The sequence below is a fragment of the Micromys minutus genome (assembly GCF_963924665.1).
Source record: "Micromys minutus genome assembly, chromosome: 25".
NCBI lineage: Eukaryota > Metazoa > Chordata > Mammalia > Rodentia > Muridae > Micromys > Micromys minutus.
In genome coordinates, this window is record NC_137960.1 from 25,289,237 (window position 1) to 25,315,977 (window position 26,741).

Sequence of the window (26,741 nt, forward strand, 5' to 3'; positions counted from 1 at the left end):
TCTCACTGAAACTGCCTCTTGAGAGTTTGTTCTTGGCTCCTGCCTGCAGTCTCTACTGCTCCTGTGCTGTAGGCAGTCAGGCCTCGCATCCCGAGGAAGCGGAGCCTGGACTGCAACCTCTGAGACCTGCTCTGGGGAACGGCTGCCTCTTTTCTTGATAGACCACAAGGGCCTGTGCCATCAAATATGCTTATTTTCCCCCTCACTTCTCCTAATTATCCTAGGGACAGTGGTGTCACAAGACTTCTCACATTTCCCTTCTGGGAAGCATTAACGCACGCGTGTAACTACAAAGAACAGCTAGTAGCTGAAAAACCCACTGGGGACCACTTGTGTCTATGGCAGGGTGCAGAGAGTGCCAACAGACATGAGGGGCAGCTCACACGTTGAGGGGCAGCTGGACTTTGGGAGACATGCCCTGTTCTTCAGCCACCGCGGCCGCTCGTGGCATGGCTGTGGGGACAGGTCCTGCTGAAGAGGAGTCCTGAAAAGACACAAGAGGATATGTGCGTGAGTAGAAAAGCTCGTCTAAGGGACAAGTGGGTCAGTAGGCCAGGCAGACATGGGCATTCATCTCCGTGTCAAAGCCTCCATTGTCCCCAGTCCTCCTGCTTTTCTTCCCTGGCTAGGCATCATCTTATCCCATTGCAGCAAGGTTGGTGGCCCAAGACACCTGGCCCAAGGCGTCTTTCAAGGGCCCCCTTTTGAGTATCAATCATACCAAAGTCAACACGGGAGAAGACACTGTCGGGTGGAGGCCTAGCTTTCATCTTCGAACCTTGATCAATCATTGGTATGTGGAAATGAAAATCTACACAAAGTGTTCTGCGAAGCAAATTTAGATGGCCAGGGCCTGGGAACATAGATTTAGGTTTCCTCAAAAACCATGTTCAAACACGGGAGCAGTTTCGCAATGTTTTGTATAATAATGGAACAAACAACAACAACAACAAAAAGCCCATGAATTAAGATGCTTTGCAAATCCATGGTGGAACCATTAAGTAGGTTATTACAGCACAGTGGCAAGGCCTCAGCTGCGGCTCTGATACCCCCCAATAATACACCAATTCCTTTGATTGGCGGAGAATGGGGTTCTGCCAATACATTCCAAAGGCTTTCATCTGGTTACCAGGACGTTAGGGCTGACACCGATGAGGGCAAGGGAAGGCTCTTTAGCTGGGCTTTAAAAAAAAAAGCCCAAGAGAAACTAGACTTGGACTCTGGAGCCGCATCATTCCAAACTCCCCACGGCTACCCGACTTCTAAACCGCCAGCTCTTTGTAGACAACGTCTTTCCAGGGACTCTCCTTCACAACTGCAAAATTTGTTTGTTAGAAAGTGGCAATCCCGGGAGCTGCACATGAACTCAGGTGACATCCAAAAGACAGCAGGGTGACCTGGGATGACAAAGCACAGTATGGTCGCAATGACTCTGCTGTCTCAAAGTTTCAAGGGCCGAGAGATGCCCCTGCTCCAGCCTGTGCAAACTGAGCTCTCCGGGTTAAGTAAGGTTCCAGGAGGCAAGGAAGTGTCAGTCCTTAGGGGTAAATGTTGTCAGCACCAGTTTATTCCTTCTGTTCAGAGGTATTTGGAGATGTAGCGGGTTGAATTATGTCCCCTTAAAAAAGATCAGTCCAAGTGATAGCCCCTGGCACCTACAAGCAAGACCTCATTTGGAGTAAGTGTGTTTGTATATTGAAGTAAGGATGACCTGTGAATAGGACACTTGGGGGACATAAGGGTATGTGACATTCAGAGCGGAGAGCAATCATGTGTGTACAAGCCAAGGAATTGCAAAGGTGACCAGCAGCCACCAGAAACCGGAAGAGAGGCATGACATCCCCACCCCCACCCCTCCCCAGTCCACAGGAAGAAACAGCTCTACCAATCTGGACTCTAGTGTCCAGATTTTCCGGGGAGTAACTTTTTGCTGCTGCTCCGAGTTTCCTGTACCATTTGGCACTTCTAGAAAAGTAATGCATGTGGGGGAGGGGGTGTGTCAGAGTAGCCAAGTTCAGTAGGCCTCCATCTGTCTCAGCATAAAGAACCCTGGCGTTTCCTCCCCTCCAGGTACCTAACAAGGGACAGACAGACACACAGGAGCCACTGGGACCTCGGCAGAAACATCGTGTGGTATTTTAAACTGTCATGATTCTGAATGTGATAAATTCATGCCACAGGGTGTGTGGCCTCAGGTAAGCAGAGGTCACTAAATGCAGAGGTCACAGAGATAGGGACGGACTACCTTAGGACAACAAGCTTCACACCCTGCACCCTGACTAGCCTTGCTTGGCTGACGGGGGAGTAAGGAAATGGTTCTCAGGACTCAGGACCAGTCTGGATTTGCCTAGCTAAGGAGCTCTGTGGCTTTAGGCCTCCTGCTGACCCTATACCTTCTTGCTCAGGGATTTGGATGTGTCCCATAGTCACAACACCTGGAGTCTCCACCAAGTCAAGCACTTTCTGCTTTCTGTTTAAACATTGGAGAGCCTGCAATGAGACTGAAAGACTGAAAATTTCCTGCGTCTTCAAGCTAACTTCACATCTCCTGAGACTGATACTTGGAATAGGGCCCTGGGCCTTTTATACTTCACAAAGAGAGAACACCAAGTTTCAAAGGCAGGTTTCTACCCCTGTGGATCTCATGCATAAGACCAGCCAAGGCAAGAGCTGGGAGACATGTGTGGGATAGAGGTTTGGGGTTGTGGATGTGTCTTTTTGTTGACAGGCTGTGGGATCGACCATTGGCTGTCCCTTCTGCCCTCCTATGGAGTGAGCCATGTGCTCTCTGTTCAGGAGGGCTCCGAAGTCACCCGGAGACTGCCACAGAAGTTCCAGCAGCTCACCTTGGGAACGGCCATTGCTTCTAGCTCCCCACTAGGGGTCAGGGACTCTGGCTTTTAATTTAAACGTTTCTCCGGAACGTCCAGGCAGTGCAGCACAACCTTGCACACTAACAGGGCACGTGCTGAGTACATGTCAACTGGGCATTCACAGTAATCAAAGCAGAGAGGTCTCTAACTCTAGCGGGAAGAAGAGTGGGGTAAGAGCCATTCGACAGGTGCTTACAGGAGCACATGAGCTGTCCCAGTGAGGTCAGGCCACACATAAGGGGATTGGGGGCAGCATCCAAGACAGCTTCTGAAGGGAATAGGATAGTCCCTTAAGGTGGAAGGGAAGGTGGGTGGTGGCCTGGAGGAATAAGGCCTGGTAGAGGCAGAAGGTGCGTTAAAATATGACAGTTGGGCAGGGCAATGATTCCAGGGCACTAAAGCCCTGGTGTGGAAACTTCCTGCAAGGATCTAGTTTCTACACCAAGAGCTGACAAAGAGCTAAGCTAGAGAAATTCAGTGACGCATGTGCAAAGTCCTGGCCAGAGTAGAGATGGAGATTGCACAGAACCTGCCCGGGCTCTGCGGCAGCTCATCTGTCCACACCCACAATGTTGCTAACGGCCCTGAGGCCATCCAAGCCATAATTCAATAGGATGGCATCATGTTGTTGGCCAGGAGAGACAGCGAAGGCAGATTTCCATCTCCCAGGCAAAGGGGAAGGCTCGGCCCACAGTATGACCATTGTTGGTATTTGTCTTGCACTGGATTATATGAAGGCTTGTTAGCCCATAATTGATCCTCTGGGTAAACCAAATATCAAGTGTTCCATAAGGCAGGTATCAGAAGGCTACCTTCAGATAGGCTGAAGATACCCAGGGACTCTGTAGCCCAAGCAATCTCAGGCCTATTTAGAGGATGTAGGTGGGGTGAGGGGGAGGCAGGGCATTGGCATCTCAGCTCCAGGGAGCAATTGCTGATGGGTTTCCTGAAACTCTATATACCAGATATTTCACAAAAAAATATGTGAGGTTTCTTCTTTTTTAGCTATGCATTGGTTAGAATTATAACACAGGTGTACTCATGCACCTATCTCATAGACTTGTGTGTTTGAGTACTTGGTCCCTTGCTGGTGGCACAGTTTGGGAAGGTTGTGGAACATGGAGAAGGTAGATCCTTGCGAGAGAAAATAGGTCCCTGGGTGTGAGCCTCAAGGCTTCATATCTGGCCCTGCTTCCTAGGCACTCTCTGCTCCTTGGATGCAGATGTAGCGTGACCACCCGGCCTCCTCTTCAGCCATCATGAAGAGCGGCATCCCCAGGGAACTGCAAACCAGAACCAACCTTTTGCTTTCAGTTGCTTTTGCTAAAACATTTTATCAAAGCAACAGGAAGAGAAACTAAGACAGAGTCCTCTCCCAAGTTAGAAGACCTGCAGCTCATACTCACAGCGTGGCTCTGCTGTGCAGTGACACGCAGAGGGGACACCACCAAGTTCAACTTCAGAGTGGGCTCTGCCAGGGACAAAGAGTAAGCTTGCAAAGGAAGCGTGGTAGGCTCTGTGCTTTCCTGATGCCCATCCACTTCTGAATCAGGTCTTCATCTCTGTCACCAGGAAAACCACAAGAAGAGCAACCCTACTGGGGCAGGAAGTGGAGGTTGGGGGGCTCTGACTTTCTGGAGACTTCAAGACTATTTAGGGGCTATGGGTTGAGATTATAGAGCCTGCTGAGGATCCCCGGCAGGTTGCCGGCCTCTCCAGACACTGGCAGGAAACACACCCAGGCACTGAAGCCTTAAAGGACCTATTAGAGGCTCACAGGTCAGGGTATGGCATGGGGTTCCAAGCGACTGGCTGAGCCTCTGCTAACACAGTGCTGTCCAAATGCACTTCAATAGCCCTAACAAATCATTTTCCTCTTGGGATGATTTTTCATGAGTGCCTGAAGCAGAATAGCACTGTGAGAGGTAAGAAAGTCTGGTTTGAGGGCTTCCACCTAACTGCAAGCAGTCATTCTACCTTTGCCTTATATTTACATGTTGAATACGTCTGTGCATACATATGGATGCCATTATATGACCATGGATGGAAACCAAGGCCTTGTGCGGGATAGATGACCATTCTAACACTGAGCTGTGTGCCCAGCTCTCTTCTTATTTGAGACTGTGTCCCTATAAGTTGCCTAGGATGGCCTTGAGTTCATTCTTTAACCCAGGCAGGCCCTAAACTTGAGATCCTCCTGCCTCAGCCTCCCTGGTAGCTGTGATTACTATTGTGTGCCACTAAGTCTTGCTTCTGCCTAGATTTTTAATCACCTAATTTTAGATACAGGGAAATGACAAAAATACGAAAGTTGGAGGGACTTTGGTTGCTCTGGATGCCAACTGGGATCATGGATCCACAAATAAGGAAAACATGACACTTGTCCTTCTGGGTCTTACTGGGGTACCTCACTCAGAATGTTTTTCAGGTCCATCCATTCGCTTGCAAGTCTAATTTTTTCTTCACAGCTGCGTCAGATTCAACAGTACACTTTCATCAGGTGAAAGATATTTGTGTTGTTTCTATTTCCTAGCTGTTGAGAAGAGAGAGGCAAGGAACGTGGCTCAGCAGGTATCCGTGAATGTCGGGTCATTGGGTATATGGTGAGAAACCATAGAGCTGGGTCATAATGGTGGACGGTAAAATGTGTGGTTTCTTTTAATGTCTCCTTTTCTTACAGAAACCAGTTCTCTTAGCTCCTCCCAGTTTCCAGCCCAATCCCTTCCATTATTTCTCCTAACCGTTCCTCCCTCAGTTCCCCAACTTGTTACTGGAACAGTTCCTTCTCCCAGTTTTCCAAGTAACAGCAGCTTCCAACTCCAGCTGCTCTAGGCTAGCTGCTCAGTTCAGCCTCGTCTGACTCAACTGTCACCAACTGTCTTCTCACACCGCTAGCCCAGTCCACGTTCAACTGTCTTCTGACAATATCTTCTCTGGCTCAGCTCAGCTTCTCCTGCTCAGTGTCTCCGAATTTCCCTCCGATTCCCACTCTTTTCTGGCCCAGCTGTCTTCTCTTCCTCCAGCCCTACTCAACCTTTCTACCTGCACAACCTGTCTTCTCTAACACAACTCTCTGACCCTCTTCTCCTGCCTCCTCTCCTAGACCCTACCCTTCTCTCTCAGCCTCTGCTGGCTCTTTATAGCCTTTATTTTTCCCAGAAGTCTAAGAGACAACCCACACTGGAGGTCATATCATCAAATGGTTCTCCTAAAGGGCCAGCTGACTATCAACCTGGGATCCAGGTACACAAAAATAAATCACCCTACATTAGATCTATTTTCAGTTGTCTGAGAATCCTCTACACCAATTTGCATAGTGGCTGTGCTTTTGCAATCTACAAACAGTGATGGAGGTCTTCCCTTCCCCCATCTCCTCACTGTAACTTGTCAGTTGTCTTTTTTTTTTTTTAATTAGATACTCTGTATTTACATTTGAGATGTTTTCCCTTTACCCCGCCCCTCCATTTGCCTTCACAATGGTGCACTCCCCTTAGTCACTTTGAACTTTTCTGATTGATAAGGCTGTTCATCACATTATTTTTCCTCAGGCATTTAAAATTTTTTCTTTTGAGACCCTCTATTCAAGTCAGAGCCTGTTTTGTGTGTGTGTGTGTGTGTGTGTTTTTAACTGGGTCATTTGTTTTTTTCTGATTACTTCTTAAACCTTTGTATATTCTGTATGTCACTTCTCTATTGGATGGATAACTGGCAAGCGTTCACCCCCACTCTGTGGGCTTCTGCTATACTCAGATGCTTCTTTTGCTGTTTACTGATTCCCATTCAGCAGTTGTTGGCCTTAGTTCCCGGGCAGATGGACTCCCATTCAGGAAGTCCTTTCCTGTGCCTGTGTGCTGAAGGGCTCTAATTATTTTTCTTGTAGCAGTTGTCACGTTCCAAGTTTCACATTGGGACCTCCGATCTATTTGGAGTTGATTTTTATGCAGAGTGACAGATACGGGTCTTCTATTTTTGTGAAGAATGTCAGACCTTATTACTTGAATCACGCTGAATCTGTAGATAACTTTTGATAGTGTAGTCATCTTTACAATCCTGTTAATTCTGTTAACTCACAGCATGGGAATCAGAGCTCCAAATCTTTAGATTTGGGTGCATGACCTGAAGTAACCACAGAAGCCGGTAAGGTAATGTAGAAAGAGACCCTGAGTGGTGTACCATGGCAGGGCATAGGTGCTGTGAAGGAGAAAGGGACTGCAGGAGACTTTGGGGATCAGGAGGAGGTTAATGCAGAGGGAGGGGAAGAAAGGACAAGTAATTAACACTATTCACATTTGGAAAAGACACAGAGAAACACTGTTCTATAGGTTACTTACATGGAGCTTTTCCACAGAGGGTTATAATGCTACCCCATCAAGAGCCACAGACTATCCAACCAAACCTCCCTTCAATTTGTTAGTCAGTTGACTCCAAGAGACTCCCCAACAATATAGGCAATTGCCATTGTCTTTGGTGGCCCCCAAGAGCTTGAAAGTAAGATCCTATTGCTTAAGATACCACATACTTTGAATACAGTACTTTCAGAAACCAAGCTGGAACCAAACTGAAAGCCTCCTCCCTGAGGACCAGCTTTCATATTATTGGAAGGTGCTGTGTAATCTACCAACCAATCAGTGGTCCTCCTCAGCTGTAAAGTCTATGAACCACAACAATGACCAGCATAGCAAGATATGCCCAACGGGGCAGTAGTGACATCTTTATCTTGGGGAGTGGGAGTAACCAGAGAGCTGTCTAATTGAATGTAAGGCCTGTACAATAGGAGGGAGTCCATGCCTGGTACTGTAATCCTAGCCAACCACCCAGTGCAGGTGAGGTCATCGACCCTAGAAAAGACTCTATTGCTGCCATTAAATTAATAGAGTTTCTAACCGTCCTACAAATAGTGTCTTTTAGACACAGCAAGAATGAGGCATCCATAAAATCTCAACAGTGTGTTTGCCTACACAAGAACTTCATGACAACTGTTAACATATCAGCATGGAATGGTAACTTTCACAAGGCACCTCTAGATGAAGAGTTACAGGTCATTCATGACTGCTGAGATGGGAGAATCAGCATTTTCTCTGGGGATGAGCCCACGGATAGGTTATCCAATCCCAAGTGCTCGGCCCTAAATACATATATGTGAACAAGAGTAAGTAGGCTCACTTGATTGTATACATGCATATTCTCCACACACATATACATATATACACCATCCATCTACATACACATAAAGATATGTACAAAGTCTGTATCATCATTAAAAAAAATGATTCTACAAAGGACACATACCAGGTTTGTGCCTGAGCAGGTAAAGACACATGCATTCAAGAAGGCTGGCTGACCACATAGGCAGTCAGTGGCACACCCCATGGAGCCATTGCCCAAAAGAACAAAGAACTGGTGACAGCCTCAGACCTAAGCATGAGCGTTCAGCACCAGCCTGGTAGACGCAGGGTCATCTAAGAGTCATAGCCAATGAGCATGCCCTCAGCCATCTGGGATTTGCCATGGTGTCTGAATAAACATGCGCCAAGGAGCCAACCCTTAGTGAAGTGGTTCGGCCAACATTACACAGCTCCTTGACCACAACACCAGAAATCAGACACAATCCTGGAACTCATACTTCTCTCCCCCTGGATGAATGGATACATACCCCAGTAACTAAGGTTCGAGCCACTGGTGGTGACAGTGGCTTGCACTGTGACATACCAGCATTCTCTGGGATCAAGTCAGCACCAGCTTCTGGCTTCAACACTGCCATTGCTCATCCCCAAATTGTCCAGTTGTTACCAATACCAGACGCTCCTCCTCATTGCAATTTAATAGTCTCATAAGCAAGCATGCCAACTAGGCCATGTGGTTTTACCACTGGGATTAATAAGAAGAAATAATAGGTGTCAGGGTTGGCAGGGATGCTGGGGTCCCAAGCTGTTTGAGACTCTGCCACAGATGAAAAACCCCCAGAAGAAATACCTCATTTTAATTTTTAATATGCATCATGAAAACACTGTTATCACCCCAAGGGGTAGTGAGATGAACATGTTTTATTCAATACTTGCTGTCACTGCATTGCCCTTGGTGAACTGCATCCCCAAAGAAAAGCTAGAATTAAAGCATTTGTGGCTCAGTTCTGCTTGGTTCTGCATATAATGGAAAACAGCTTAGGAATATAGAATAGAACGGAACAGAACAGACACAATAGGATGATAGCTAGAAGTGATGAGTTTAGCACAGGAGAGAAACTAGAAGTCCAACTAGATGAGAGGACCGCCCAGGGAAGGAGGGACATTTTAATCTCAGCCCTCTACTCTTTGTATCTCTTTCCTATTATTGTGATAAAATACCATGACTAGGGTAACTTACAGAAGGAATGGTTTATGTAGGGCGTATGGTTCCTTATCATTTAGGGACATGAGTCCACCATCATGATAGCATGGACCTATGGCAGCAGGAAGGACAGCAGCTGAAACAGCAGCCGAGGGCTCACATCTTGACCCACAAATAGCTTCTTCCAGCTTTCCCCTAATTCAACCACAGGGGCCAACAGCTTCTGTTGACTGGTTGGATGCAAATATCTGACTCTTTCAGCTGCTTGTTGGGTCTTTCAGAGTGCAGAAGGCAGTCATGATAGGCCCCCTTTTGAGAACACTCCATAGCCTCAGTAATGGCGTCAGGCCTTGGGGCTTCCCCTTGAGCTGGATCCCCCTTTGGGCCTGTCCGTGGACCTTCTTTGCTTCGGGCTCTTCCCCATTTCCATCTCTGCAGTTCTTTCAGACAGGTACAATTCTGGTCAGCATTTTTTAACTGAGAGATAGCAACCCCATCCCTCACTTGATGCCCTGTCTTTCTACTGAAGTTGGGCTCTACAAATGCCATCTCCCCACTGTAGGGCATTTCATCTAGGGTCCCTTCCTTGGAGACCTGAGGATCTCTCATCTCCCAGGTCTGGTGCATTCTGGAGGGTCCTCTCAACCTCCTACCTCTTCTATTGGCTTTTTCATCCCTTTGTATAAAGGGATAGCATCCCATGCACGTTGCTAGGTGACGGTAGACAGATGCATGGGATCTGTACCACATGTGAATCCATTAAACTGAAGGCATTTTCTAGATCGTACTGTTTCCATTTGCATGTAGTGACTTTCCTGCTCTGTCTTCTAATCTGCAGTGCTTCCAGATCCTTCTTCAGAGTCTAGGCACGTAAGTCTGCCCGATCCTCACCTCCACGGACACTCCCCACGCCCACATCCAGTGCCCACACTCAGCTACTTCCAGAATTGCACAAGAAAGCTCTTCTTGGACCAGACACCATTGGGTTGTTTATACTCACTCATTGTGGAAGCTCAACTGGTAGGTTTTTAAAGACAATCCCTTAAAAGGCATGTAATTAAATTCATAACTTTTTAAAACTTCTAAAAATAAGTCAGGCTCTCAGCCTCGCCGGCAGCTGGAGCTTTGCAGGTGGGTGGAGAGCCAGGGGCTGCGGGACGGAGAAGCATTTGACAGTGAGGCAGCTGCAGAGCATCAGGCCTGGGGCGGCCATTGCTGTCAACTTCTTCAGCTCTTAGCCAGGGCTTCCCCTCCAGCTTGTGCCCGTCCACCTAGTAGCAGAGATAAGAGCCAGGCAGCGAGGGAGTTCCAGACAGAGCGCAGTTTCCTTCTGAGACACAGGACGCTTGGGAGACGTTCTTTTGAAAATCACCCTAATGATTTGCAAACACGTTCCCAGTCTCGTCAGTGATAAGGAACATTTCTTCCATCTCAAGGGCTTGCTTATCTGGAGTTTATCTGTCAGCAGCTGGGCTCTCTGGAACTGGGGTGGGGGTGGGGTGGGAACAGAGCCAACTGAAGGACTTGCCCATGGCTGGATGGGAGTTGGGCCATGTTAGACTATCTCTGGGACCTTCCAGGGTCCTCCACAATGTGGACACTCAATCCTGCAGAGCCAGTAGAATCAATTGTGGGATGGGGGTGTCATTAGAGCAAAACTGGACGTAGGATTTACAAGTGACAGTTCCTCACGTCAGACAGACTTACCTCCAGCTTCCTAACCTCAGTATTCAATGTAAGGACTTACAAACCTGTGTGGGACTTGGAAGAGGGGAGTGACGGGGACTCCGAATCTACACCTTCAAGTAGGTTGGGGGCTGTGTGTCTCAGTTTGCACAGTTTGCAGATATGATAAATGTCCCCGAACAGAAGTTTTGGTCACTGTACTGTTGCCACAGTTATACTCAAAAAAAAAAAAATCCGCACCAGGGCCAGCAAAGGTTTTCTAATAATACTCCAGACTCTGTGGATCCTCTGAGCTCTATCTAAGCACCTCAATGAAGGCATAATATACAAGTTCTCATAAACCCATGATTTACTCAAGCAGGCCATGATCCTGGTTCAGCTCTGGGAAGAAACTGAGAGTCGGACCCTCCACTGCCCAGGACTCACAGGTTTGCTGTGAAACAGGCTCCGGTTTCTATGTTCTTAAGAGCCATGGGCTTCTTGTTACCTGATGTCATCTTCTCACACTGACTGATCCCCAACAAACCATGTCCTCTTCAGTTCCCCAGGCAGTTTGACAAGAAATTCAGTCACTTGCTTGATTTATGGGAAAACCCCTCTAATAAGTATAGTATGTCATTCAGTTGGGAGTGGCACACACACACACACACACAAACACACACACACACTCACACATACACACACACTCACACACACACTTATACTTCTATAACCATAGTCTTATAATATAATGGAGATAATGGAGCTGAAAAATCCCTATTGCCCAGTGATATTGTGACGGTCCTATCATGATAGTAAGATAGTTTTTCTTGTTTGTTTGTGGTGATGGTGGTGCCAACAGGCCTACTGTGCTGCCAGTGTTATAAAAGTACGGAGCATAAGGCACATACAGACCATAATACTCGTCGATAATATTAGACGACTGTGTGACTGGTTTATGTATCTGAAGAATTATTTCTCATCCATTTGTGTGAACACACACATCCATGCGCAGCTGCGCCGGCCATGTCTCAGTGTGGCGGTCAGAGGACAGCTTATGAGCACTGGTTCTTTCCTTTTACAATGTGTACGTGTGGGCATGTGCACGTGTATGCACGTGTATTCACGGGCGTATGGGCGTCAGAGGACAGTCTTGAGCATTGGTGGTCAGGTACCGTCTACCATTTGTTTCAGATGGGATCTCTCTTTGGCCTGGAGCTCCACCAAGTAGGATGGGCTAGCTGACAGCAGTCTCCAGAGACCCACCTTTCTGTGCCTCTGTTGTGTTGAGATTTCGATCACAAACTACTGCTTTGCTTTATTGTGAGTGTGGGTTCTGGGGAGCCCAACTTAGGTCCCAAAGACTGCAAGGCAAATGATTTACCAATTCAGGCATCTCTTTCCTCATTATTTAGTCCTGGCTGCCTGTCTGAGTCTCCTGTTTCTGCTTCCCCAGTGTCGGGATTATAGACCTGGGCTACCACGCCCGCCTGTATAACTCCTGATGTGCACAGCGGCCATTCCTAGAGACTGTCCTGTCCATTCATGTCTATGTAAGTGCTCTTTGTCCTGTTCACACAATGAGAAAATCACCTCATAATGAATTACAAACACACACACCCTTCAATAAGTGACAATCAGTTAACCATTTTCTGGTCTTCTCCAAAAAAAAAAAAAAATGTTAAGAGCAATGTAGGAAATTCTTTCTGTAAGTTGGCGTATATTGATTAAATACTGTACCCTGTCTCATAGGACATCAGCATGCATATGTGTTATGTATTTGACCACATCTGTCCCTTGCAATCCCTAGAGGTTCACTTGTGCTCTTATGCCCCATATTCATATACAACATATACACACACATAAAATCTAAGGTCCACTAATGATATAAAACATGCCCATATTGTCTGCATCTGACTTAATTTGCTAATACCACCACCTGCAGCTGCATTCATTCCCCTGCACACAGTGCCACTTCATTCATGTGGATAAAACTCCGTTATATGTGTGTAGATACACCACACTGTTCTCATTTATCTGTTGATGGACATATAAGCTTGTTCCATCTGGTTATTGTGACTTGTGCAACAATAAAACTGGATGTATAAGTGTCTCTGTGACATATTCTGGAAAATACTCAGATGTGGGATAGCTGGATCATGTGACAGTTTTGTTTCAGTTATTATTATTATTATTATTATTATTATTATTATTATTTGAGGTGGTCTCCATGCTGACTTCCTTAGTGGTTGGACCAATTTAAATTTTCATTAGTATACAATTCCGTAAGAATTCTATTTTCTCAATATCCCTGCCAGCATTTGTAGAGGTATTTTCTAACTGCAAATCTGACAGAAGATTAATATCTGGGATAGACTATACAAAGAACTAAAAATAACTAAATAGCAAGAAATCAAACAACGCACTCAATAAATAGGAAAATGAGATGAACAGGCAGTTCTGAAAAGATGAAGGATTATATAAACGGCCAATAAACATAAAAAAAATGTTCAACCTCACTAGCCATCAGCGAAATGCAAATTAAAGATAAATTAAGATTCCCTCTCACCCCAGTCTGAATGGCAAACATAGGAAAACATCTGGACGTTTAATGCTGGAGTCAGCCCAAATAGCTTTTTCGTCAATAATTTGGTTGACAGACTTCTGCCCCCAGCAGAACACTGACACTTGACTGCTACTCCATAATTCAGACAGAGCAGCAGTGCTCTGACCTCTACTGCAAGCAGGAAGAACTCTACAGGGTACGAGTATGAGCAGGATGGGATGGGAGCCGGACATCTCATCGCTGCACCCTCTGCATGGCTGTGAAAACGGACCCCGAGCTCCCGGGAGAGTTGGGTGTGACAGGAGCTGTCCTCTCATGCAAGGGCAGGATGAATTTTATGTACCTGCTATTTTGTATGCATGCAAGACTCTCAGTAAAAAGTGCTGTTGACACTTCACAGGGCCCACCCAAGAAGGAAGCTATGTGGGTGAACCCATGCATGGACTAGGCACACACAGGACACAGAGACAGATACACTTCAACCGTGCCCTGAAAGACCTATAGGCCGTATCCACAAATCAGACTCCATGGCAGACACGTGGAGTCTGGGGGGCCCAGTAGCAGTACAGAAAGCAGCAGAGATGAAGGGATTATCTCAGGTTGTTGCAAGAAAGTTGGTTTTGCATATGAGCACGGCTCACGTGAGACATTGGCTTGGCATTATATTATTATTATTAGCTATATTATCTTTGTATTATTAGAGACATATAGGGAATAAAGGCACAGAGTACTGTGAAGAAAGGAAACGAATTACTCTAGCATCCACTGGGTGGAGACACCTTTCCAAATGCAAGTGAGGAGACAGCAAACAGTAACTATAGAGAAGTGTGTACCTCAGAGGTATAACCCAGCGAGTACTGTGGACTGGGAAGATACACAAGATACTTACCTGTGTGAGACAGACAAACTAGCAGGGAAGGTACTCAGATTGTGTTTCTAGAGCAGACACCTGTGTCGATGTGAACTGTTCTATGGAATACAGCCCAGTAGTCAGTGGAGGTTCAGAATTCATCAGCATCAATGACCCTGTTCCTTTTTGGAAGAAACCATGATCTTGAAGAACTTCTGAACCTAACAGGCTGTGACAATGTCCTGGAGGCAGGAGAGGGATGCATACACTCATAAGTCGGTGAGGATCCCAGATGACAATCCTGTCCTCTCCTTCTTCCATCCTCCCCAGAGCCCAAGAGCTCATCAGTCATTAAGGGGTCTTGAGTTAACAGCTGACTAGATATGCTGGGCTTTGAGGGAGGAAAGACTTGACTGCTGTGGGTTACAAGGAGAGCTGCTTACTGTGGACTATAGAGTGTTGAAACAGCAAGCTGTCCTTTTCTCTGCCCAAGATGTCTGCTTTGGTGCACAACTGGGGAGCAGAGATGGCCACTACCAGTTGCTATGTCCTGGTATAGCATAGAAGTTCATAGGAACTTAAAAACAGCATGCACTTATCAACAGCCTGAAGAGATTATTCCAAGAAGGAGGGTGGTAGAGCCATAGGTCAAGCCAAGTAACATCATTTAAAAAAATAAAAGAAAACATGCCAACAGTCCTGTGCTATTTTTGTGATTAATTAATTTTTAATGTCAAGTTGACACAACCTCGAGTCACCTGGGAAGAGGGCTCACAATTGAAAAAAACTGCCTTGATCAGATTGCCTGTGGCTACATCTATAAGATGACTTATAAGATGACTGATGTAGGAGGACTTAGCCCACTGTGGGCAGCATCATTCCTAGGCAAGTGGACCTGGGCTGTGTAAGAAGATAACTGAGCATGAACTAGGGATTGAGATGGAGAGAGACCAGCGAGCAAGCCAATAAGCAGCATTTCTCCACAGTTTCTGCTTCAGTTGCTGCTGTGTTTCTGTGCTGACTTTCCTCTGCCTGAAGGAAACCAACATGGATGTGCTGATAAAAAGCATATGATACCAAGTATGGGTGTTTTTGTATGTGTATGGGTTATGTTTCTAAGTATGTGGGGTAGATGTGTATGCACAGGTGTGCACATGTGCATAATATGTGTGTGATATGCAGCTGTAGTTTTCAGGTGGTGCAGCATATCTAACAGAACTGCAGTTCTCCAGATGTTCAATGTCTTAATTTTATTTGTTAAGATCTATTTGAGGATGATCTCTTTAAGTTGGGAGGCAGAGGCAGGCAGAATTTCTATGACTCTCTAAAGCCAGCTTAGGCTTCATAATGAAATCTAGAACAGCCAGGGCAACATAGTAAAATTCTGCCTCAAAAATAAATGTATTTACTTCATTTTATTTGCATTGTTTAGCTCCCGTGTTTTGTACAGCATGTGTGTCTGGTGTTCATGGAGGTCAAGAGGGCACTGGATCCTCTGGAACTAGAGCTACAGATAGTTGCAAGGTACCATGTGGGTGCTGGGAATTGAAACTGGGCCTGTACAAGAGAAATACATGCTCTTAACTGCGCAGCCACCTTTCCAGCCCACTTGAAAAGACGATTCTCCATATAAATGTATCCAATTCAACGGAAATTTTAGAAAATAAAGCCAGTTGCTTATTGGTTCCTTCCCAAGTTTAGCCATATACTGATACCATTTCTCTGAAGCGTGCCCATGACAATCAGAGGTGGCCCTGGAAAAAAAAATAAAGCAGGCCTGGCAGATAGACTTCAGGTAAGAAGGTGCAGAGTAGGGAAGAGCTGGCCCTCCCCATTCTAACTGTGCCCAGATGACTTGTCCTGGAGTATGCTTAGCTTGGAGGCCAGCTGCCCACACCTCCAGGTGACATGTTACCTATTCCTTGGTCTTAGTAGGAATTGGACAGCACAGGAGAGACCCCCCCTTCCTTCCTTCCTGGCATTCATAAAAAGAAACTTTCCAAGACTGATAGGCTTCCTAGATGTCAGGTAATTATTACTCTGTTTTCTTTAAGCATCTTACTTTGGGTATTTAAGTCTACAAATAGACTAGTGGAAATATAATAAATGTCATTTATAAGTAGAAGGAGAAAGATTGGCAGAGAAGGTCTGAGCAGTGTGGCTCATTCCATTTCTCAGACCTTGTCCCTTCTCTGCTGAAAGAAACTTTACAGAGTTGCTCAAAATGTCCCACCCAGGACTCTTCCCAGGACGAATATACTGAGCATCAGTAAGAGAGGAATTTCCAAAATGACTGAACATTACTCCAATGCTGCATCCTGGAATGACTGAGAACCATCTCTCACATGGAGAGCAGCATGCACATATTTATAAGGCCTTTGATGCCAAGTGATTGCCACCTACAGCAGTTCTGATGTGGCTTCCTTCAGGATTGCTCAGGAATCCAGGGTGCTAGGTATAGAGATAGAATAGAAACCATGGAAACCATGGACACCGGCCCCCAGCTCTGGGAATTACCTGGGTGGGTACCGTGCAAGACAGATGGGCAAGCTCCCCAATCCTGGCTGCAGCGCGTGGGTCACTGGAGCTGATCAGCACCGGAGCACTAATTTCCATGGAGTGCCTGTGACTGGCGGCCTGCGAGGATTTGTGTGTCACACTGAGCGCGGTGAAGGAATGGCGCTTCTTGGCATTCTTCTTGCTGTCCACACGTCGTTGAAAGGCACTGACTGCCCCTGAGCTACTCAGGGTGGGACCCGGGGCCACACTGGCTACTGCGCTGGGGTCAGAGGACAAGAGGGCATCATAGTTGTATGCAGTGGTGGCGGCTGGGCACAGCTTGTCCATCTCAATGAGTTGCTTGGCAGAGTCGTTGAGCTGAAGAAAAAATGAAGAGGGAACATCATCACATAAATGTCCACTGCCTGACACCCTCCTCTCTGCCTCTCAGCCCCGGCCTGAGTTCTCACTGGGGAAATGATGTGTTTACAAGGTCAGGCTGAGGGAGTGAGCATCTTCAGAAAACTTGGGGCATTTTGAGGCACACCTGCTCTGGTGTCCTGGAGATGCTCATCAGTCTGTCACACGAGGTCAAAGGGACTGAGGGGTGACATGCTGCCTGAGTACCTGCATTTTTGTCTATCTAGGATGCATGTGCCAAGATAACTAATGAACAAAGACTTGCTTTGAAATGCCCAGGGTTTTCAGTAGATGCTGGCTGGCTCTGGCTCTGCAGATCCGAGATAGCATCCAACTTCGTGCATTTTGTTTGTTTTTCTCCTATAAAACACAGATTTTTAAAGACTTCATGTGCACGAGAGTGTGAGGCCAGAAGAGGCCATCAGCTCCCCTGAAGATGGAGTTATATGCAGTTGTGAGCCACCTGACCTGGGTGCTGGGAACCGAACTCAGGTCCTGTGCAAAGCAGCAAACGCTCTTAACCATCAATCCACCTTACCACTCATTTTCTCATTTTTATTAGTCCATTGAGAATTTCATATAATGTATTTTGATCATATTTACTCATTTCCTCTAATTCCTCCCAGAACCCCCAATTCTGTATCTCACTTTAAAGAAACAAACCAAACCAAACATCAAGTACAAGTTTGTATTGTCCATATATTTTAGATGTGTGGCCTTCCAGTGCACCATGGTCAACCAATGGAGGACCATACCTTTAAGAAGACAGACTCTCCTTCTCCCAGAAGCTCTTACTTAGCAATAGTTCCATAGCTAGGGAAAGACACTGTGCCCACGTCCCCTCTCAGTGCTGGGGTTTGGTAGGGCGTGAGCTTGTGCAGGTAGTGTGCATGCTGTCACAGATGCTGTGAAATCTAAGGCTGAAGGTCTCTGCTGTGTCTGGCAAACACAGACATCTTCTAGTCATCCCCCCTCCTCTGGAGTTTACAATTTTTTCCATCCCATCTTCTGCAATGCTCCCTGAACCTAAGGAGGAGTGGATGCCATGTAGACATCCCATTTAGGACATCTGGGTTCTTTCAAGATTCTGGCTATTATAAATAAGGCTGCTATGAACATGGTCAAGCATGTGTCCTTATATGTTGAAGTATATTTGGGTATATGCCCAGAAGTAGAATAACTGGGTCTTCAGGTAGTACTATGTCCAATTTTCTGAAAAATCACCAGACTGATTTCCAGAGTGGTTGTATCAGTTTACAACCCCACCAACAGTGGAGGAGTGTTCCTCTTTCTCCACATCCTCAACAGCATCTGCTGTCATCTGAATTTTTGAACTTAGCCATTCTGACTGGTGTGAGGTGAAATATCAGGGTTGTTTTGATTTGAATTTCCCTGATGACTAGGGATGTTGAGCATTTCCTTAGGTGCTTCTCAGCCATTCGATATTCCTCAATTGAGAATTCTTTGTTTAGCTCTGTACCCCATTTTTTAAAACAGAATTGTTTGATTCTCTGGAGTCTAACTTCTTGAATTCTTTGTATATATTGGATATTAGACCTCTATCAGATGTGGGGTTGGTAAAGATCTTTTCCCAACCTGTTGCGTGAGTTTTGTTTTCTTGACAGTGTCCTTCGCCTTACAGAAACTTTGCAATCTTATTAAGTCCCATTTATTGATTCTTGATCTTAGAGTACAAACCATTGGTGTTCTGTTCAGAAAAATTTCCCCTGTGCCTATGTATTCTAAACTTTGCTCCAATTTCTCTTCTAATAGTTTCAGTGTGCCTGGTTTTATGTGGAGATCTTTGATCCACTTGCACTTGAGCTTTGTACAAGGAGATAAGAAAGGATCTAATTTTCATTCTTCTGCATGCTGACTGCCAATTGAGCCAACACCATTTGTTGAAGAGGCTGTCCTTTTTCCACTGAATGTTATCAGCTCCTTTGTCAAAGACCAAGTGACTATATGTGTGAGAGTTCATTTCTGGATCTTCTATTCTGTTCCATTGATCTACCTGCCTATCTCTGTACCAGTACCATGTGTTTTTTTTTTAACACATTTGCTTTGTAATATAGCTTGAGGCAAGGGATGGTGATTCCCGCAGAAGTTTTCTTGTTGTTGAGAATACATTTTACTATTCTAGGATTTTTGTTATTCCAGATAAATTTGCAAATTGCTCTTTCCAACTCTATGAAGAATTGAGTCAGAAGTTTGATGGGGATTGCATTGTAACTGTAGATTGCTTTTGGTAAGATGGTCATTCTTAAAATGTTGACCCTTTCAATCCATGAGCATGGAAGATCTTTCCATCTTCTGAGATCTGCAATTTCCTTCTTCAGAGATTTGAAGTTCTTGTCATACAGATCCTTCACTTGCTTAGTTAGGGTCACACCAAGGTATTTCATATTGTTTGTGACTATTGTGAAGGGTATCTTTTTCCTAATAACTTTCTCAGCATGTTTGTCCTTTGAGAAGAGAAAGGCTACTGATTTGTCTAAGTTAATTTTATATTTAGCCACTTTGCTGAAGTTGTTTATCAGCTGTAAAAGTTCTCTGGTGCAATTTTTGGAGTCATTTAAGTATCCTATCATGTCATCTGAAAATAGTGATATTTTTTGCTTCTTCCTTTTTGATTTTTATTCCTTTGATTTACTTTTGCTGCCTAATTTCTCTGGCCAGAACTTCTAGTACTATATTGAATAGGTAGGCTGAAGAGTGGGCAGCCTTGTCTAGTCCTTAATTTTAGTGGGATTGCTTCAAGTTTCTCATCGTTTAGTTTGATATTGGCTATTGGTTTGCTGTATATTGCTTTTATCATGTTTAGGTATGGGCCTTGGATTCCTGTTCTTTCCAAGACTTTTAACATGAAGGGGTGTTGAATTTTGTCAAATGCTTTCTCAGCATCTAGTGAGATGATCATGTGGTTTTTTTTCTTTGAGTTTATTTATATGGTGGATTATGTTGATGGATTTCCATATATTAAACCATCCTGCATCCCCAGGGATGAAGCCTACTTGATCATGGTGAATGATCGATGTGTTCTTGGATTTAGTGTGCAAGAATTTTATTGAGTATTTTTACATCAGTATTTATAAGGGAGATTGGTTTGAAGTTCTCTTTCCTTGTAGGGTCTTTGTGTGGTTTAGGAATGAGAGTTATTGTGGCTTCAAAGAATAAGTTGGGTAGTGTTCTAACTGACTCCATTTTGCAGAATAGTTTGGAGAGTGTTGGTATTAGGTCATCAATAAATGTCTGATAGAATTCTGCACTGAACCTATCTGGTCTTGGGTTTTTGTTTTTTTTTTTTTTTTTTTTTTTTTTCCATTTGGGAGGCTTTTGATGACTGCTTCTTTAGGTGTTATGGGATTGTTTAGATGGTTTATCTGATCCTGATTTAACTTTGGTATCTGGTATCTGTCTAGAAATTTATCCATTTCTTCTAGATTTTCCAATTTTTTTGAGTATAAGCTTTTGTAGTAGGATCTGATGATTTCTTTCATTTCCTCAGAAATGAAAGAGAATCTTTGCCAGCTACACATCTAACAGAAAGAAGGCATCCATGACATACAAAGAACTAAAAACTAAAGAGTAGAGAAAACAAATGACCTAATTAAGAAAATGGCCACGTTTCTGAATAGAGACTTATTAAAATAAGAAACCAAATAGATAGAGAATATTTTAAAAGATGTTTGACATTTCTAGTTAAAGCAGGGGAATGTAAATTAAACCTATTTTGCCATTTCCCCATATCCCCTTTACAATGTCTAGACTCAACAAAAGAAATAACAAGTGTTGGAGAAGATATGGGGAAAGGGAGGCCTCACTCACTCCTGGGAGGATTGCAGACCAGCAGAGCCCATATGAAAACCAGTTGAAGGAGTTCTTAAAGTTTAAAGGTAGCTCTCCCGTGTGACTCAGCTACAGCTCTTAGCATTTGCCCAGAGATTCAACATTCTATTCGGCAGATACCGCTCCGCTATGCTTACTGCCAGGCCATTCACAATTGCTTAGGAGATGAAAACAAACCCCTTCGATCAAGGAAGAGATAACGTAGTATGGTAGATGTGCTCCATGGCATGCTATCCAGCTGTCTGCAGATAAATGCAAACAGAACTAAAAAGATCATACTGAGTGAGGAACTGAGATGACCCCTTTTCCCCCTCTCATTTTGGGTTGCTAACTCCAAATCTTGAGCTGTGGGTGCATACAGTAGTATAGACAGTCAGTAATTGCAGAAGTCGGAGAAGTCAGTAGAGACCATTGCCTGAGAGAGTGGAGCAATAGAGAGTCAAATGGCAGAGCAGAGGTTAATGATGGGGAAAGCAGGAAGATTGGAAGACTGTGATTTGAGAGGGAGGGATAGATGCAGAAGGGGGAGGGAAGGGGAATTATAATAAGGATGCCTGGAAAGGTGATAAGGAATCATACATTAACTACCTGGAAACACACCATAAAGGTAAGTCTTTGTATAAGCACACATATATAGTTTAAATGAAATTTTTCCTATCTGAGCTAACAATGCTTTTGGAAAGAGCCATAGATCTTCTAAAAAATAATAAAACAACAACAACACAGCACCAGGTATAGTCAATTGCACAAAACATGTACTAACAGAACTAAAGGCACAGATTAACATCACCTAAATAATTGTAGGTGATTTAAAAACCATATTTTTACAATAGACAGTTCATCTGAACAACAATAAAAGGGAAAACATTAGAGTTAAATTATATGTTAAAAGGATTTAAGAGCTATCTACAAAATATTCCACACAAATACCAAGGAATGAACATGCGGCACTGGGATACACAAAAGCTTCTCTAAAATAGAGTAAATCCTTGGATAAAAAAACAATTTTAGCAAACTTAGAAACCCCGAACCACCTACAGATCCTATCTGATGATAACGCAATAAAATGTAAAACTGACAAAACAAACTGCTAGTAAGTACACAAACTCATGGAGATCAAACAGCTTATTATCGAATAGTTAATGTATTGAAAAGAAAATCAAGTATGAAATAAAAACATTTCCTGAAGTAATATGAAACATACCAAGTCCCTCAAGACACACTAAAAGCCCTCTTACACGGGAAATGCATAGCTTTCTAAGTGACTAGGGTAAAAACCAACAGAACAATCAGAAGAGCAAGAGTAAGTGATTTAATCATGCAGTTTAAAATCTGGGAAAATGAGAACAATGAATGTAAATACAGTAGACACTAAGAAATCAGAGGCGGCCACTGGAGAGATGGCTCAGCGGTAAAGAGCACTGACTGCTCTTCCAGAGGCCCTGAGTTCAAATCCCAGCAACCACATGGTGGCTCACAACCATCTGTAATGGGATCTGACACTCTATTTTGAGATGTAGGTGTACATGCAAATAGAGTACCCATATACATAAAAAATAAATCTTAAAAGAAGAAATCAGAGGTGAAATTAATGAAATAGAAGCAAAGAGTCAACAAACCGGAGAGCTCGTTCACTGAGAAGCTACACAAGGTAAACTCTGACCCAGTTAACTAAAAAAAGGAAGAGGACACATATTAACAGAATCAGAAATGGACAGAGAAACATTACAATGCCAATTAAGCTCTGAATAGTATAAGAAAATATTTAAAAAACCCCATACTTCATAAAGTTGTAAAATCTAAAAAAAAAAAAAGAAAAAAATTCAATTTTTTTAAACCACCAAAATAAAGCCAAGAAGCAGAACCAGAGCAAGGAGACAACAGGAACAGGAATAAAGAGCCTCCCAGTTAAGAAAATTCCAGGACAGGATTCACCAGATGATTGAAGAGGATCTATAGCTAATCCTCCCTTAACCATTCAAAAACAGAAGCAGAAGGAGCACTCCCAACCTCCTCCTTTGAAGCCCACACCGCTCTAACAACAATATCACAAAAGGCACAACAAAAGAGAAAAATGTAGGCCAAACTCAACAATAAACACAGATGTAAAACTGTTCACTGAAACTGTGAACAGAATACACACATGCTTAAAAGAGAACACCCAGCATGAGGAAGTTGGCTCCCCCCGACCTGTAGAGATGACTCAACATGCACAAGCCAGCAAATGTAATAAAACCACACAAACGGACTTAAAGACCAAAGTCATCCCAACAGATGCACAAGGGCCTCTGACAGAAATCCAACATGGCTTCCTAAGTCCTGGAGAAATTAGAGACTAGAGGGAAAATACCTCAACATAGTGAAAGGTATATATGAGAGACCTACAGCCAGCATCATTCTACATAGAGGGAATGTTAGAAAAGAAGACCTAGAGTCTATGAACTGGGTCTAACCTGAAAATCCGTCTGGGGACTATCTTTTATGGTACCATAAGTTGCCACAAAGCTTCTGAAGGAGGGAGACAACCACACCCCTTCCCAGCTATGGATGCCTATGAACCACAGACATGAGGATGCAATGCAAGAATGGTACCCATTCCTCGGGGCAACCAAGAGCTCTCAGTCTGGACTTCAGTCCTACTCAACAAGAGGGAAATCATATCTAGTACTGAAGACCTAGCCAACTGCCTAGATCTAGTGCAGGTATGGACCTTGAAGGGGAACTTACAACCACCACTTTTTTAAGCCAGCAAATATCCTAAATATTTATTCTTGAATGCACAGATATGTATAGTTCTCATCCCTCTATAAGGAAACCTCTTGGGAACAGATGGAGAAAACTCCAGAAAATGTCAGCCAATCAAAATGCAGTTATGACTCCAGCGCCAACAGATACATCACATCTACAGCACAACTCATGCATCTAAGGCTCAGGAATCATTGTAGACAGGAGACAGGAAGATGGTAAGATCCAGTTTGCTCTGAAATTACATCTTCTTGGAATGTTAGAACCTACATGCACAAAGTCTCACCAACACGACATGACAGCCCCAAAGTGAGCTGAACAAAGAGGACACCAGCAGATATGCTCATGTGGAGAAGGAGGAGACAGGGGAAGCCATGTGGGAACAGCTTTACAGAGGAACTACAGGCAACTAAGGAATGCTGAAGATGAGAGAAAGTCTTCCCCGGGGAAGAGTCCCCACAAGTGATTATCAAATACCAAGTGGTCAGCCCTGAAAATACACACAAACATATTCAGACCAAGCAGGTTCTATTTATCTATTTAGAAATAGATAGGCACAGACAGACACATGTACACATTCGTGCACGCACACACACACACACACACATACACACACACACACACACAGAGCAACAATTAAAAAAAGAAGCTATAAATTTGAAAGAGAGCAAGTGTGTACAAAGGAGGTTTTAAAGGGAGGAAAGGGGAATAATATAATTGTATTAGGGTTCAAAAAATAGATATTAAAAATTATGTTCCATAAAGTTAGAAAATTTAAGAGCAATGAATTAATACCTAGGTGCACAACCAACAAGGCAGAAGCAGTAATTTCCAATCACTCAACTGAGAAAAGCGTAGCCTCAGAGGGTTCCGTGCAGACTTCTAGCAGACCTTTGAGAGGAGCCAACCCCAGCACTTCTCATGCTATAACAGAGATGGAAGGAATGTCTGGATCCAGTATTACCTGGAAGCCCAAATCAGGCAAGCGCACAAAAGACTGAGCAGAAGGAAAAGGATCCTGAACAATAAAAACACTACTTAAGGTTTGACCGCCTGATTTCAAGCTATAATACAGAGCAATGGTGATCAAAACAGCGTGGAACAGATCCAAATCCAGACACTTTCATCAGTGGATACAGAATTGAGGACTCATGTGTAACCCGCATTCCTACAGACCTGGTAGGTTTTGTTGTTGTTTGGATTTACTTTTGTGTGTGGTGTATGTGTGTGTGTATGTGTGTGTGTGTGTGTGTGTTTTGTTTTGCTTTGCTTTCGGCAAAGAGGCCAAAAAATATACACCTTGGAAAAAAGACAGCATCTTCAACAAATGGTACTATTCCAACTGGATAGGTACATGCAGAAGAAGACAACTAGACTCTACCTCTCACCATGTGCAAAATGCAACTCTAAATGGATTGGGGACCTCAACATAAAATCTGATGGCCTGAATTAGACAGAGAAGGTGAGGAATATACTTCAATTTCTAGGCGTGTGACACACTTTATGAGTAGGATCTGCATTATAGCATAAGCATCGAGACTAACACTTGACAAGTGGGAATTCATGAGAGCCAAAATCTCTGTAGTGCAAAGGAAACTCAACCAACTGGAGAAATGACACAGTAGGTGGAGGTACTTTGCCGCTGTATACCTCAGATGATTACTACTTACGATATACCAATAAAAATAAAATACCCATAAAAATAAACAATTTCAAACCCATGCTATGGGATGGAAGAGTGAGAAGAGGAGGAAGGGGGAGGAGGATGGGGAGGAAGGAAGGGGGAAGAGGAGGGGGTAAGGAGGAAGAACAGGAAGAGAGGGAAGAAGAGGAAGAGAAATATAATAGCCAGGAAATATTTTTTTTTAATGTTCACCATCTTCAGCCATCAGGATGATGTGAATACTTAGATTTCATCTCACCCTAGTCGGGATGGTTATGATCTCACAAATGCCAACAAATGCTGGTGAAGACGTTGGGAAAGGGGAACCCTCATTCATTTCTGGTGAGATTGCAAACAGGTTGTGGGTACTACAGAAACCAAGTTGTCAGTTCCTCAAAAATCTAGAAACAAGACTACTATATATGACCTAGCTATGCCTCTTCTGGGCCTATACTCAAAGGACTGCATTTTCTACTACGGAGGTATATGTTCATTTATGTTCATTGCTGCTTTGCTCACAGTAGCCAAATGTAATGAATAATAAAACTGTTGTACATATACTCGATGGAATATTATTCAGCTGTGAAGGAAAATGCAGTCGTGCAATTTGTATGTAAATGGAAAGACATTACACCGAGCGATGAAACACAGACACAGAGAGACAAACCATTCATATTCTCCCTCAGATGTGGATCCTAGCATCAAAGTCATATTTCTGTGTTTAACTTGTATTACCTGTTAGAGCATAGAAATTAGAAAGAAGTCACTGGTGATGTGGAGCAAGAAAGATATTAAAGAAGTGGGGAGCAGTAGGAAGAACACAGGTGATAGGAGGAAAAATGGGGACGGGAGAGTTGGGAATACATAACATTAAATGTTTGAAGAAGCCATATGGAAACCTACTAACTATATAAAGTATTTATATGTAACGCTTTATATATTATATATGGCACATCATATATTTACATATATTTTTAGATTGATGTTACCTTACCCAGGTGATAATTTTCCTCCTAGAAGCCACAGGCTGGCAAATACAAAGATCAGTGTATTTGAGGTGTGGGATACCTCCCTTCAAGTCATGGGGATCCCAGGGGTCCTCAGAACAACACAGACGACTCCCATTGCCCTCCGGAACTTGGTTCTCGGACCCCACTGATGGAAATAGCGCATACTTTGGTCACAAGACATGGAGAAGTAGGTTAGTATTGAGCATGGAGGTGGCTCCTTGCTAGCTCACTTCCTTAGCAGCAGAAGGTGCTCTGCAGTCTGCTAGAGGAGAAA

At 44.0% G+C, this 26,741-nt stretch overlaps 1 protein-coding gene across 1 annotated transcript in view; it reads right to left on the bottom strand.

Moving 5' to 3' along the window:
• SH3RF3 (SH3 domain containing ring finger 3) overlaps nucleotides 1-26,741 on the bottom strand; it is a gene marked incomplete at both ends in the record, with an annotated part of 261,242 nt that overhangs the window by 53,435 nt on the left and 181,066 nt on the right. The window contains 2 exons of the mRNA XM_080937907.1: nucleotides 384-484; nucleotides 16,799-17,158. Of these exons, the coding sequence (XP_080794033.1) occupies nucleotides 384-484; nucleotides 16,799-17,158 (461 nt within the window). The remainder of the gene's footprint in view (nucleotides 1-383; nucleotides 485-16,798; nucleotides 17,159-26,741) is intronic.